This window comes from Carassius auratus, chromosome 32 (assembly GCF_003368295.1).
Source record: "Carassius auratus strain Wakin chromosome 32, ASM336829v1, whole genome shotgun sequence".
NCBI lineage: Eukaryota > Metazoa > Chordata > Actinopteri > Cypriniformes > Cyprinidae > Carassius > Carassius auratus.
Window position 1 is genome coordinate 32,968,880 of NC_039274.1, and position 13,216 is coordinate 32,982,095.

General features: G+C 35.2%; 1 protein-coding gene across 1 annotated transcript; it reads right to left on the bottom strand.

Annotated features, from left to right (window-relative positions):
* Window positions 1-8,471: 8,471 nt before the first annotated feature.
* Window positions 8,472-11,867, bottom strand: LOC113052213 (uncharacterized). Its single transcript, XM_026216597.1, has 7 exons — window positions 11,823-11,867; window positions 11,148-11,366; window positions 10,759-10,904; window positions 9,866-10,040; window positions 9,401-9,576; window positions 9,052-9,262; window positions 8,472-8,668 (listed from the first exon to the last, which is right to left on the bottom strand). The coding sequence occupies exons 2-7, from the start codon at window positions 11,359-11,361 to the stop codon at window positions 8,535-8,537; spliced, it is 1,056 nt and encodes a 351-aa protein (XP_026072382.1). The 5' UTR covers window positions 11,362-11,366; window positions 11,823-11,867; the 3' UTR covers window positions 8,472-8,534.
* Window positions 11,868-13,216: the final 1,349 nt, after the last annotated feature.

Consider the following 13,216-nt stretch of genomic DNA (forward strand, 5'->3'; position numbering starts at 1 on the left):
TGGTATAGGGTCTAACATACATGTTGTTGGTTTAGATGATTTAACAAGTTTATACAATTCTTCCTCTCCTATAGTAGAGAATGAGTGGAACTGTTCCTCAGGGGGTCTATAGTGCACTGTCTGATGTGATACTGTAGCTGACGGCTGAATGGTTGCAATTTTATCTCTAATAGTATCGATTTTAGAAGTAAAGTAGTTCATAAAGTCATTACTGTTGTGGTGTTGGGAAATGTCAACACTTGTTGAGGCTTTATTTTTCGTTAATTTAGCCACTGTATTGAATAAATACCTGGGGTTATGTTTGTTTTCTTCTAAAAGAGAAGAAAATTAATCAGATCTAGCAGTTTTTAATGCTTTTCTATAGGATATGCTACTTTCCCGCCAAGCAATACGAAATACCTCTAGTTTTGTTTTCCTCCAGCTGCGCTCCATTTTTCGGGCTGCTCTCTTTAGGGTGCGAGTATGCTCATTATACCATGGTGTCAAACTGTTTTCCTTAACCTTCTTTAAGCGTAAAGGAGCAACTGTATTTAACGTGCTAGAAAAGAGAGAGTCCATAGTTTCTGTTACATCATCAAGTTGTTCTGAGGTTTTGGATATTCTAAGGAATTTGGATACATCAGGAAGATAACTTAAAAAGCAGTCTTTTGTGGTAGAAGTGATGGTTCTTCGATACTTGTAACAAGAAGTAGAATTTACAATTTTGGCTATATGAAGTTTACACAGAACTAAATAATGATCTGAGATATCATCACTTGGCTGAATAATTTCAACACTATCAACATCAATTCTATGTGACAGTATTAAATCTAGAGTATGATTTCGACAATGAGTAGGTCTTGAAACATGTTGTCTAACACCAATAGAGTTTAGAATGTCTATAAATGCTGATCCCAATGCATCTTTTTCATTATCGACATGGATATTAAAATCACCAACTATTAAAACTTTATCTGCAGCCAGAACTAACTCGGATGTAAAATCACCAAACTCTTTAATAAAGTCTGTATGGTGCCCTGGTGGCCTGTATACAGTAGCCAGTACAAACATAACAGGGGATTTATCATTAACATTGGTTTCTCTGGATAATGTTATATGAAGCACCATTACTTCAAACGAGTTATACTTGAAGCCTGCCCTCTGAGAAATCCTGAAAACGTTGTTATAAATTGAAGCAACTCCTCCCCCTTTGCCTTTTAAACGCGGCTCATGTTTATAACAGTAATCTTGGGGAGTGGACTCATTTAAAATAATGTAATCATCAGGTTTTAGCCAAGTTTCTGTCAAACAGAGCACATCTATATTATGATCAGTTATCATATTATTTACAAAAAGTGTTTTCGTAGAAATGGATCTGATATTCAATAAGCCAATCTTTATCATTTGTTTATCCATATTGCATTTGTTTTTTATTTGTTGAACCTCAATTAAATCTTTAACCTTAACTTGGTTTGGACGTTTTTTGTATTTTCTAGTTCGGGGAACAGACACAGTCTCTATAGTGTGATATCTAGGTGAAAGAGTCTCTATGTGCTGAGAATTAACTGACCTCTGTGACGGGAGGCAGCTAGCAGACGGTCGGTTTAGCCAGTCTGTCTGCTTCCTGACCTGGGCCCCAGTTAGTCAAGTATAAACACTAAGACTATGTGCCATATTTCTAGACAGAAGAGTGGCGCCACCCCAGGAGGGATGAAGACCATCTCTTTTAAACAGGTCAGGTCTGCCCCAAAAGCTCGTCCAATTGTCTATGAAACCTATGTTATTCTGTGGGACATATGTCAGACCCTCAGTGACCTCACAGATACCAAATACAGACATTGCTTATAACCTAAATCCCAGTAAAGAGACCCTTATTTTATGAAAATCTATCATTTTCCCGATCAATGGTGCAATTAGAGAGATTGAATATCCATTTTACCCTTTCACTCCAAACTTGGTGTTAAAAACACAAAAATAAACAAACCAAAAATAAGTAAGATCAATATTGAGCCATCTTTAAAAATAAAAATAATCATAATCATTATTTCCTCGAAAACCTAGAGCAGTTCTTAGTTTATTACTTAATAGCCCTTTTATTAAGTTTTACTTTCACCACGAATCCAGTTGCAGTCATCATAGTTCACATGCTGTTTAAACATACATGAACCATTAACCTAAACTTGTCATTGTTAACAACATTTGATCAAAATTACATTTTAAGTATTGAGGTGTCTAACTTCAAAATACCATGACATTACTGTTAACCATACTCATTGCCTTATTATGACCTTTTTTTAATGCAAATCTTGTCAATTATCATACCATATTACTGTACTCAGACTATATTAACGACACATTCAGAGTCAAATCCTCAATACTTCGTATAAAGTCAATTTAGTTCTCACTGTTTTGTCAGTTAGAAATGCTTACAGGTCAGCTACATGATCAATGTCTTAACAACCCTTGTTCATGTTTGTCATTTGGCAGTGATATTTATTTACTCAAAATTATTATAAACTGAAAAAGAGCACACAGATTTCCCAATACTATTACTAAATGAACAATACTATTACTTAGTTTTAAATGCCCAAATATTTATTAAAGAGACATCCTCAGTTTCTGTGAATCTGTATTAAAACAGTATACATTATCAAAAAGCCCTGTCAGTGTTCACAATATTAATTTGATTTGACCTGACAGGTGTTCACAAGCAGCTCCATAGAGCCTATTACAATTGTTTTGTTCAAACAAAATTTATTATTATTATTATTTTTGCTGTGCTATTTCAATTAATTCAAACCTCTTGTTATGGAATTGCTCCATTAAGGGGCTATCCACACGTTTTTGTTCAACTTATCTCTGTTCTACATAAACCAAACTATTGCGTCATTCAGACCTTGAAGAGCCACAAAGCCTTACAGCTGCTTTTGCTTTTGCACTATATTACATAAACAGGATTCACTCCTTTGTTTTCCAACCAGGCTTCTTTATGTGAGGGTGCTCTCTGAATAATTTGGTTAGTGACGTAGCCAATCTGTCACTGTTTTTCTGCCGTCAAGTCTAAAATATTTACCTTTACAATTCAAACAACAAAGTGTTAACTTGTTAAAATTTAGACCCTCATTTAAATTTAGACATGGATTTTAAACCCATTTTGGACGGCAAACTTAAATTTCACAAATCCAATCATATAAACACTCTTAAACATATTAATCCAGAGAGTGATTTAAATCAGCATTATAAAAGACAAAAGAAGTCATTATTACCAGTAGCAGACAGAGCTGGATAACCAATCCACTTACTTCTGTAAAGTAATTTCACTTAACACATCTGTAATGATAAAACACTCATTCCAGAGGTTAGTGAGTCTAGTGACACAATTGAAACAAAACAGGAACAGAATCGTCCCCCAAAAATATATAGTAGCCATCCTCGTGCATGCACATACTTAACAAATTAATATTTTAACAGCTCATATTTAAGGTTTGCTTTTGGTATTAAATCGGAAGGATTTAAACTTAAACATTGTCTGTGCATATTACCTAGTTTGAACCTAGTCTCTTTATCTAATCTCAAATTTTGCCTGTTCATTAATGATTTTATTTTGAGAAAAATCAGCCTGGTTGTTTTGGTCTTAAAATCTTTGCTCTCTTTTGGTTACTTTTACTTAGCAGGCCGATAAGAGAAGCAGAGCACCATCCCTGCCTCCAATCAAGCACTCTCTCTCTCTCTTACTGTGAAAAATATTATTTATTTTGAAAATTTTTGCCAAACTTTAACTTAGACTATAATATCAACTTCATTACAACATATAACCCTAAATCATTCAAATAGGTTAAAAATGTCAAAGTTTCTATATCTCAAATCTCAGTTTTAACTGTTTAAAATACATAATGCTAGGAACATTTCTTTAAAATTATTTTTACCTTAACCTTTGTTATCTAAACCATCACTTGATTATACAGAAGCAGTCTTCATTTTTAGCCACCACCATATCTTGTAATCATTCTGTGCCATGCCTAATGACCTGCCTGAGTAAAGACTATGATATAGACATATTAATTCAATATCATTTTAGCCACATAAGAATTTTTTTTTAAATAATGTCTGTCATCACATGGTCTCAGATGGTTCTTGACAGCCCATTGCCATTAACCCTTTATAAATAAGCTCCTTGTCCTCAGGGTGTGATCCCCTGGCATAGTGGCATCAAGTTGTGGACGCTTGTCACTACAATCAATCAAGGAATGCGGTTGCTGGTGATCAGGTCTGGAGGAGCTCACATTTTGAGGCAGATTGCTGTACTTCCTACAGTTCCCCTCTTAATGATTCTCTAGGCCTATCAAGCATCCGCTCAACTCCACTACCATCTCATATATAACACCTCCCTTCAGGGCAGGTGCCCAATGGCGGTGACCCCCTGCCTTAGGTTGTCCCCTATTGGCCAGAAGAGGATCTTACCCGTCATTGAGAAATCACCTCATGCACACTGGTAACCACTCTTTCCCGTTGCAACATCCTCGACAGTCTTCTTCCAGAATCCAGTATTTCCTGCAGCTTAGGAAAGGTGCACTCAAGAACCATGAGAGCCATTGACAGCACCTACTAGTGTTAAAACATTGAAAAGGGTTAATCAAACTAATATTTAATCCCTAAAATCAATTGGATACCTCCAAACTATCATGCTGAGATCACTCAGTGAATTTATTTTGCACACCCGTCCATTCATTGTAATTTTCTGTTGCTTCTGTAGCTGGAGCCATCAGGCCCTGTATGATGGTGGAGACTAAAAATAAGACAGATAAGTTACTGGTCATAGAACAAATAGCAATACAACTGTTTAACTATTCAAAATTATTGCATCTATAGCTCAGGGTCTGTATTATGATTTTAAAGACCTCATGTTTCTTCAACTATTGCTTCTAAATTGTTATTCATTATTTTTATAATCTCTTATTTCTTACATGCATTGGGCAGTTGAACATTTAACCACCAATTGCCCTCTTAATGCATTAAATCTGAACTCTTTTTAGCATGTGCTTTAGCATCTCAGTGCCTATGATTTGACTGAAACACTGTGCTGTACTATAAATAGCTTATCACTTAAACACAGGCTCAGATAACGGCATTTTAGCTTACTTTGAATGAGAGAGAGAGAACTCTGAGGGATTCAGGACCCGTAACAATGCATTTTCATTCATTTTTAACATAATTTCATTGTACTATCAGTTTACTCTAGCCCAGTTTAAAACTTGTCAGAAATTATATGCATTTTAAAAACAAACATCTTTATATTTGTATTTTTACTTTATTTTCGCAACTCAAATGTTTCTCAAAGTTCTTTGAAGTCATTGTCATTACTTTTACATCAACTTGTATTTATTCATTCACTTAATTCTGGCCATGGCTTCTGAATGTCAACATTGGTTTTAAATCTGTCAGAGGTTATCTGACCCAGGTATATTACTTTGGGTCTTGCTAGCATGCTGTCTTCAAAGTTACTTTGAAACCCCCGTTTATGTTACTTGTTTACAACTTTATCATCTCATAAACAAACAATAATTTTCTTTTCTCTTCAATTTTTATTTTAGTTTATTTTTTATGATGCTGCGTGGCTACAATTTTGCAATCCAACAATAAAATTACTCTTTTGGCCAAATATTAGTAAATATAGGAATTACAAATTTTCCACTCAGAATATGTCTCTGGTATATTTACTGCTTAAGCCAGAGTCATGGTGGGGGCCAGCATGAGATAAAAACAACTGCTTCATTGCAGTCAAAGCAATCTTATCTTTTAAAGCAAAACATAAGCTTCTAAGTTTTTCCAAAATGTCACTGCCAATTTGTGAGCCTACAGTTTTTTTCTTTTCTTTTTTTTTTCCACTAACCCAGAATTCTGTTCAGTATGCCTTGTCAGGACTTTCAACAATTATATAGGAACTAGAACAGATCTTATGATATCATTCTTTGTCATTTAAACTTTCTATGCACAGAGAATCACATTAAATCATCACTCAGTTACTTCTGGGATTATTTTTTAACAAATCGGCACATACATTTATACATTTTTATTTCTCTCTGGTTCTTTAAAGTTTAAAGTCAATCAAGTTTTTGTTTTAACATTACAATCAGAATCAAAGCTCAGACTGAATTTTTTTTTTTAAGTCAGAGCTTCAGAGCCAAACTGTTTACAGCATTTGCTCTCTTCTTTTTCATTATTTCTATCAGGGCTGACCAGGTTACCTAATTTGTCAGTCATATTTATATCATATACCAAAAACATATTGAGGCGGCGATCTTACCAACAGCACTTGACTTCTGTGTGATGAAATTGCAAAGTATATTCCAGAATTTCCATATACTGGTCCAATCCAATCAGGGTCATGAAAACTACATTTTAGCTCTTTTGGGGTTGTTCCTGAGGCATCCCAGATCAATCAATACTTTCTCTTTGCATATATTCCTATATTTTTATAAGTGCACATATGAATTATCACTATTTATTTTTAAACACTAATTTTGGATACTTTTTTCCCTAACCACTGACCTGGCCTATTTCTAAGCTCGGGGTGCCCCCGTCTGTAATGGTGGGTGATCGAGACTTGGAAGAGCGAGTTACGACTAGAACCCCCATCTAGCGTCTTACATTCTTCTCGGGATTTCCCATACCCCTACTTTGGCTTACCCGGCCGTAAATGCACTGCCCTTTATGGCCTCTCGTGCTTTTGCCCCAGCACTGCCTATTTATGGCCCTACATGTCCCTTGTCCCTCGGTGCTTGACCCAGCACTGCCCTTTATGGGTTCACATGCCTGTTAAGAATGCGTTTTTGTCCCCCCCTGGACTGTGCACACCTAGAAACAAATTTTTACGTCTCTCTCTAAGACCTATAGGTGTGCACCTGTTCCCCTGTAACTGTACACATCTCTAAATATCTTATATCAAGACCTACCGATGTGTACTTGTACCCCTTATACTCACAAGGTTACTTATTTACAGGTATATTGTGACACCAATTTACCTACTCCACCCCGGAGCTGGTGTCTACCCCCTCACGTCTGAGTGAGTCGTTTCTCATTCCTCCTTCTCTCGACCCCCTCCACTTACAGACAGTCCCTAACCAATAATATTAAATCTAAAATCTTTCCTACCTTGGTTTGATGATTGATCAGGGATGTCACCAAAGAACTATTGCCCGCATCCTCCACCATTAACTGTAGGGGAATTTACAGTTAAAACCCAAGGACCAGATATGTCGCAATGAAGACCAGGACTCAGAGATGAGTTCAATTAATAATAATAATTTTACTTGAAGAAAATAGTTTGCAATTTCATCAGCAGAAGTCAGCTTCAACACTCTCGAAGGAGTTCGCAGGCCGCCCCCAGTACAATACAAAATCAACCACAGTTATACCCTGACAGAGGATACTAAATGCGTCAATACATAAGTCAACAAAATTCTGATTGGTTCCAAAATATAGATAAAACTCTCCAAAGACGTATATCTGATATGCTGGACACTGGCAGTTGATCGTTTGTCCTGGGACTGTCTGAGCTTCTCCCTGTACAGACAGATACTAACACACGTACACAGAGAACTTATCTAAAATTCAAGGCTTTCTAGCACTGGCAAGTGTCTTATCATTACGATTGGATACACACACATAATATGTGGACATTAATCTTGAGGAAAAGAAATACAGCACACATAAGGTTACACATTTCACTCTTGCTATAACTTGATTAATAGTCAAACAAGAAATCATGTAATAATATAATATAATATCAGTATGAAGGATATGGCAACTCGGCATCACCCATATGAAAAAAACCTGAATGATTCATATATAGCAACCATATATCTTCCTTACTTTATTTGGCCAGAAATTCCTTCTGTGTTTCCATGCAGGTCGAATACATGTCCTATACACGTCCTATACGCTTATGGCCATATTCTTACTAGAAAGCACACATACAACTTGTAGGGGATTTTTGGGTCATATATGGATACTGCAAATAATCTTATATGAGTTTTATATGACAACAGTATGCAAAGGTGTATGGAATTAGTCAAAAATAAGGGAAATTACTGATATTTATATACAAATCACTTAAATTTTTTATATTGAATCATATGCTAGTCTTATTAAATTCATATAGGATTTATTTACATTTTGTTTCATTTGTTTTTATGTATTTCATACAGATTTCATATTTTTTTTATAGGGAAAATTGTGTGCCTGCTTTTCAAGTGTTATATTTTTACACCTAATTCCTTATATTACACCCATAATATTACTATAAATCTACATATAATCATACATGATTTCAGTCAATATTACATTATCTCCGAATATACTAATCATATATAATTTCAGTCACTGACTCACACAAATTTGCAATGGAACACTTTTATTTTAACTCAAAGTGACACAATCAAATTACTCCTCATGAGTAATATACAATTCCAGCTTGATAGCAAACAGAACTTTGCTCATGGAAATAACAAAACATGCAAAAAGGCTAGAACTGTGAACATACACTGTCATGGCCATCAATCATCAAAAAGCATTAAGGTTTCCGGATGTTTTTGTGTTTTTTTCTTTGCTCTAATTTCAGTAAGTTTGGCATTGATGGCTGCACCAATGCTGGAGGGCACCACATGAGGCCACTTTTGCAGTGTTGCTCCTGTGAGACAAATGAATAAAACGCAAAACATTGCTCTTGTTAGGAAGCAAGGTGGCCCACAGTTAATGACTACATATCAAGTTAGACAACTCAACAGCAGCATGTGGGGGTGGTGGGTGGTCTAGTGTTTAGGGATCTGGGCTTCCAAATGGAACAGTTGTGAGTTTGATAGGCATTGCCACTAAATAAATGACTATATAAATGACTCATTCATTCACTATTTTGGCCCTAAACAAGACAATTAGCATAAACTTACTTCCAGTGGATCACTTTGTATATAATAATAATAATAATAATAATATGCCACATAGTGCTGTAATATAATATGAATCTATGATATTCAATCTACATAATTACAATTTCTGAACTGATTTGAAACTTACTGTAGATAGCATCCACTTTCATTTTGTCAAGAGCCTGACGTTGTGTCCCAGAATCCCTGGATGTTCCTCGAAGATTGCTCACCAGAAGCACATCAATTGGGAACACTGCTGTCAGGAGTGATCTTACAAAACAGGAGGTGGAGTTCGCATTCTGGGCCACAGCCCATGCCAGTCTGTTAACAAATACATTTGATCCAGGACAAATTTCCACCTGTTTTAGGAAGAGTACAAAAACAATTTATTATGCAGCATTGCCAATGGGATGCAATACTTTTATATAGATATATATATTACCAAATGGTTCATTGAACAGTGCAGTGTTCATTGATTAATTTAAATAGTACACTACCTGTTCTGTGGATACTGCTTTCAGTGGGTGGAGGGCTGTGGGAGAGGGCTGTGGGGAGGGCTGTGCAATACTCTGTGGCAAACCCTGTCTACTTTCCAAGTCAGAGCTGACTGATGTTGTTGATGAACACTGAGACTTCAGAGCCATCTTCACTTCATTAATCAGATTTGGTAGCTCTAACAACAAAAATAAAACAAAATAAAATATGATAAAACAATTTATTATACTAATTTACCTACTCAGGTGTTTTATATACTTCATAGAAATGCAGTTACCAATAATTATTTTCATTGCCAATTATTAAATTATTTGCCTCAACTTTACATACCAAGTTAAATAATATTATTGGAACAAAACAACAGTTCAACAATAATCAACAATAATAAGTGCACAGACCATAAGAACTACAAAACAGTGTGATAGCTGATTGCATGATTCACCACAATACTAAAATAAATGTGATACCTCTAATAAGCATTCTTCTTAATTTTTCGTTGTCGTTTCTCAATTTTTTGTTTTCCTCCTCCATTTCCTTCAGCTTCTTCTGAGTCTCTGTCAAGGTTGTGGCTTTATACTCATCAACAATCATTTGGGCAACATTTCTCTGTGGTTTGGGGATCACTGTCTTTTTCCTTTGGGTCTGTCAAGGAAAAAGAGAAACAAGTCTAAGAGTTACTTACTTAACATGATTCCAGTGCAAGTAGATAAAAAATAAAATAAAAATAGTTCTCAATATACGTGTAAAGTCTGAGCTGACTGAGACTAGTCCAAACATCAGTGGAAAAATCCATTCATTTTTATGAAAACATTTAATTGAGAGTGGTATATCCAGCTATCATATATGAAAAGGCTATACAATGGAAGTGTGCCAGTCAAGATGGCATCATGTAGTAATGCTTACTTTTAAAACTACTGGGCCAAAAATGTTATTAAAAGTGTATGACAATGGAGCAGATAAGGAGATGATACGTATTCATCTTCTTAGATATTTGTCTTACTACTGTACCTCAATAAATGTAAACAGATATAAATAAAATTAATGTACAGTATAGGATGCTAAGTAAGAGAATTTGAAGGGGAAGGAGGCAGATCTCAAAGAAGATTTTGATGCCATTCACATTTTGGATATAGTCAGGTTCAAAAACAAGTAGATTACTTTGTTGTCTTGCCTTGTACACTTCCTTTGCATAGCCTGTTTGTCACTGATGGTTTTACTTTTCTAACAAAAGGACATAGTTTTAAAAATACCAGAGACCTTTTTTTAAGTCTGCAAACATTTCAGTTCAGTCCTTAAGTATATGGTGTGTGATTATATGCTTAAAATTAATTCACTGACAGTTGAACACAAACAGTCTTACCGGTGTATTCTCAACATCAGTTTCATCTGAATCTGTATATCTTGATGGTGGGACTGAGGCTCTTTTCTTAGGCAGTGCTTTGCTACTTTCATCAGACTCCAACCCCAGAAATTCCTTAATTTTATTATTAGTATGAAATCGATTGTCTGAAAAAATGTTCAAAGTGGGAGGAGAGATCAGATTAAGGCACTTCACAGCACAGAAAACAATATTTTGCATTTACTGCATGAAATTATTCCTGCGCATATTATAGTCAGTGGTAGTTACAAAACTGCCATAACAATTTTATTTACACATCACAACAGTTTCACATTATTAACTGGACCTGACACTGTAGAAAAAAATAAAAAATTAAATAAAAATATAACCCATTAGATAGGTCTACTTACTGCTCACAAACTTGACAGAGGCCATGTACACTGGCCAACCATGTTTTGACTTTTTCCCTTTCTTCCACTCCACTGCAGCTGAATAGTCAGTATGTGGGTATCCATCATCATCCATCTTGGTGTCATCATATTTACGTATGGCATCGGTTTTTACCTCGCTATACATCCCAGCATCCTCCCCACTGACCCACTGGACCACTGCTAACTTTCTCATCACACCTTGGAAATTAAAAGAGAGTTGCTTGTAGTCAAATTAGATTAATGCATTTAAGACTGTTTCATTATTCAGTCAGACATAAAACTGTCAACTTGATGTGTCAACTGCATACAAGTTGGCTGCAGAGCATGTGGGAGATAATATTTTTTTAAATAAAAGTAACGTAAGTTAATGTTATCGGTATAATACCAATACAACATAAACTAAAAATAAATTAATCTAGCTAACATTAGCTAAATACAGGAAGCAAGGTCTATGTCAAAGTTGTTGCAGAGAATTCCTGAATAATGCTCCAGTTACTCGCTGAAAGCAAACTAACTCTAGCAACTGTTTTCTGATAGGTTAGCATTACCCATTCGAAAAAATAATAATATTTTGCTTATAAATTGCTAAAAACACAAACCTGAATCAGCACTGCTACCTGAGTAATCAATACAACAAGTGAAAATTATTCCTACCTTAGGATCCTGGTTACGTTACTGCAGAAATCAACGTCTAGGCAATCTGACTGTAATTTGGGAGCTGTTGACGCAAGTCACGCAACGTACCGTTTTACCGATTTCTGGGCGCTTGTCTAAATGAGACTTTTCATTGGATCCCGCGAAGCAATTCAAACATCAACCAATCAGTGTATTTTATAGTCTCTTTTTACATAGAGTTGCTTGTAGGTAGATAGATGTTCAAAAAATAGACTATTTTTTAAATGATACAGAACATATGCGGAACAAATGCCGAAACGAAAAGCGTATTGCTTTCACAGCTGCCAAGAAGAAGAAAGAAAGATTCCTCATCGTACACGGACCAGGTGGAAAAAAAGGTAAAGTGTATAAAATAAAATAAATATAGGCCTAAAATATATGTAGATAAGGTTGAGAACAGGGTCGGAAATTATAAGTTGCACAAATAATAATAATTATTATAAATAAATGTAAAAAGCCCACACAATCGACATACATTGTATTTAAATGTATTATGGCTGTCGCGATTAACATTAAATGTGAAAATTAATGAAAATTGCTGTTGTTGTTGTTTTTTTTTTGTTTTGTTTTTTTTACTTATGTACAATTTATATAAAAGTTGTTTATATTAGTAACAGTTTTAAGTATTCTGATTGATTTAAATAACTGTTAAATTTAAGTATTTTATGCAATAAGGTTAATCAAATTTGCCCTTACAAATTTAATAATAGCCCTGGAAACATGACCTCATAATGGAAAAGCTGATTTCTGACCCTGGCTGAGCCAATGATCTAGACTAATGGTAAAGAAGTCTAGAGCTGTGAAGCTGTGTCTGTCATAATGTTGTGTCTGAAACTGTATAGGAAAATCGAAAAATATCTACATGACTTGGAAGGGGAAACTTTCTGGAGTGACACTAATGATGTAAGTCCTAAGTAAGAAAATAAATCAGACATTTTACAAAGGAAACACATTTGTGGGGGTATTGTTAATTAATGTGCTAAAAGTTTTATAGTGCCCAATTAAATTTAATGGTTTCTCACCTTTATACACCTTTAAATGGACTGTTCTGTTTTTCTTCTCTTTTGTATATTTACTTTTTCCCTGTCTTAGAATGATGTTTCGCACTCACCAAAGGGGACTGAAGAATCCACCCCCACAGATACAGGCCTCCAGGTAGACATTTGAGTAAATGCTATTAATCTATTGCTATAGGCCTGTTTTTGTTTCATTCATATAACTGAATAATGTTGTCGCCTCTTTTAGGGCAATATACTTTTACAACCAGAGACCACAAGAGAGTCACCATCCATCGAAAAACAGATGAAAAAATTTGTTTGTCATCCAGCTGTCAGTAGACATTTAGATACTGAAGATTGCCAAAGGCTATTCTT

Excerpts from the sequence above, each read along its gene's own strand:
- LOC113052213 (XM_026216597.1), bottom strand. The coding sequence starts at position 11,361 with ATGAGAAAGTTAGCAGTGGTCCAGTGGGTCAGTGGGGAGGATGCTGGG. Across the intron at positions 9,263-9,400 it reads AAGCAGTATCCACAGAACAG|GTGGAAATTTGTCCTGGATC; the intron begins GTAGTGTACTAT and ends TTCCTAAAACAG. Across the intron at positions 8,669-9,051 it reads GAAAGTGGATGCTATCTACA|GAGCAACACTGCAAAAGTGG; the intron begins GTAAGTTTCAAA and ends TTTGTCTCACAG.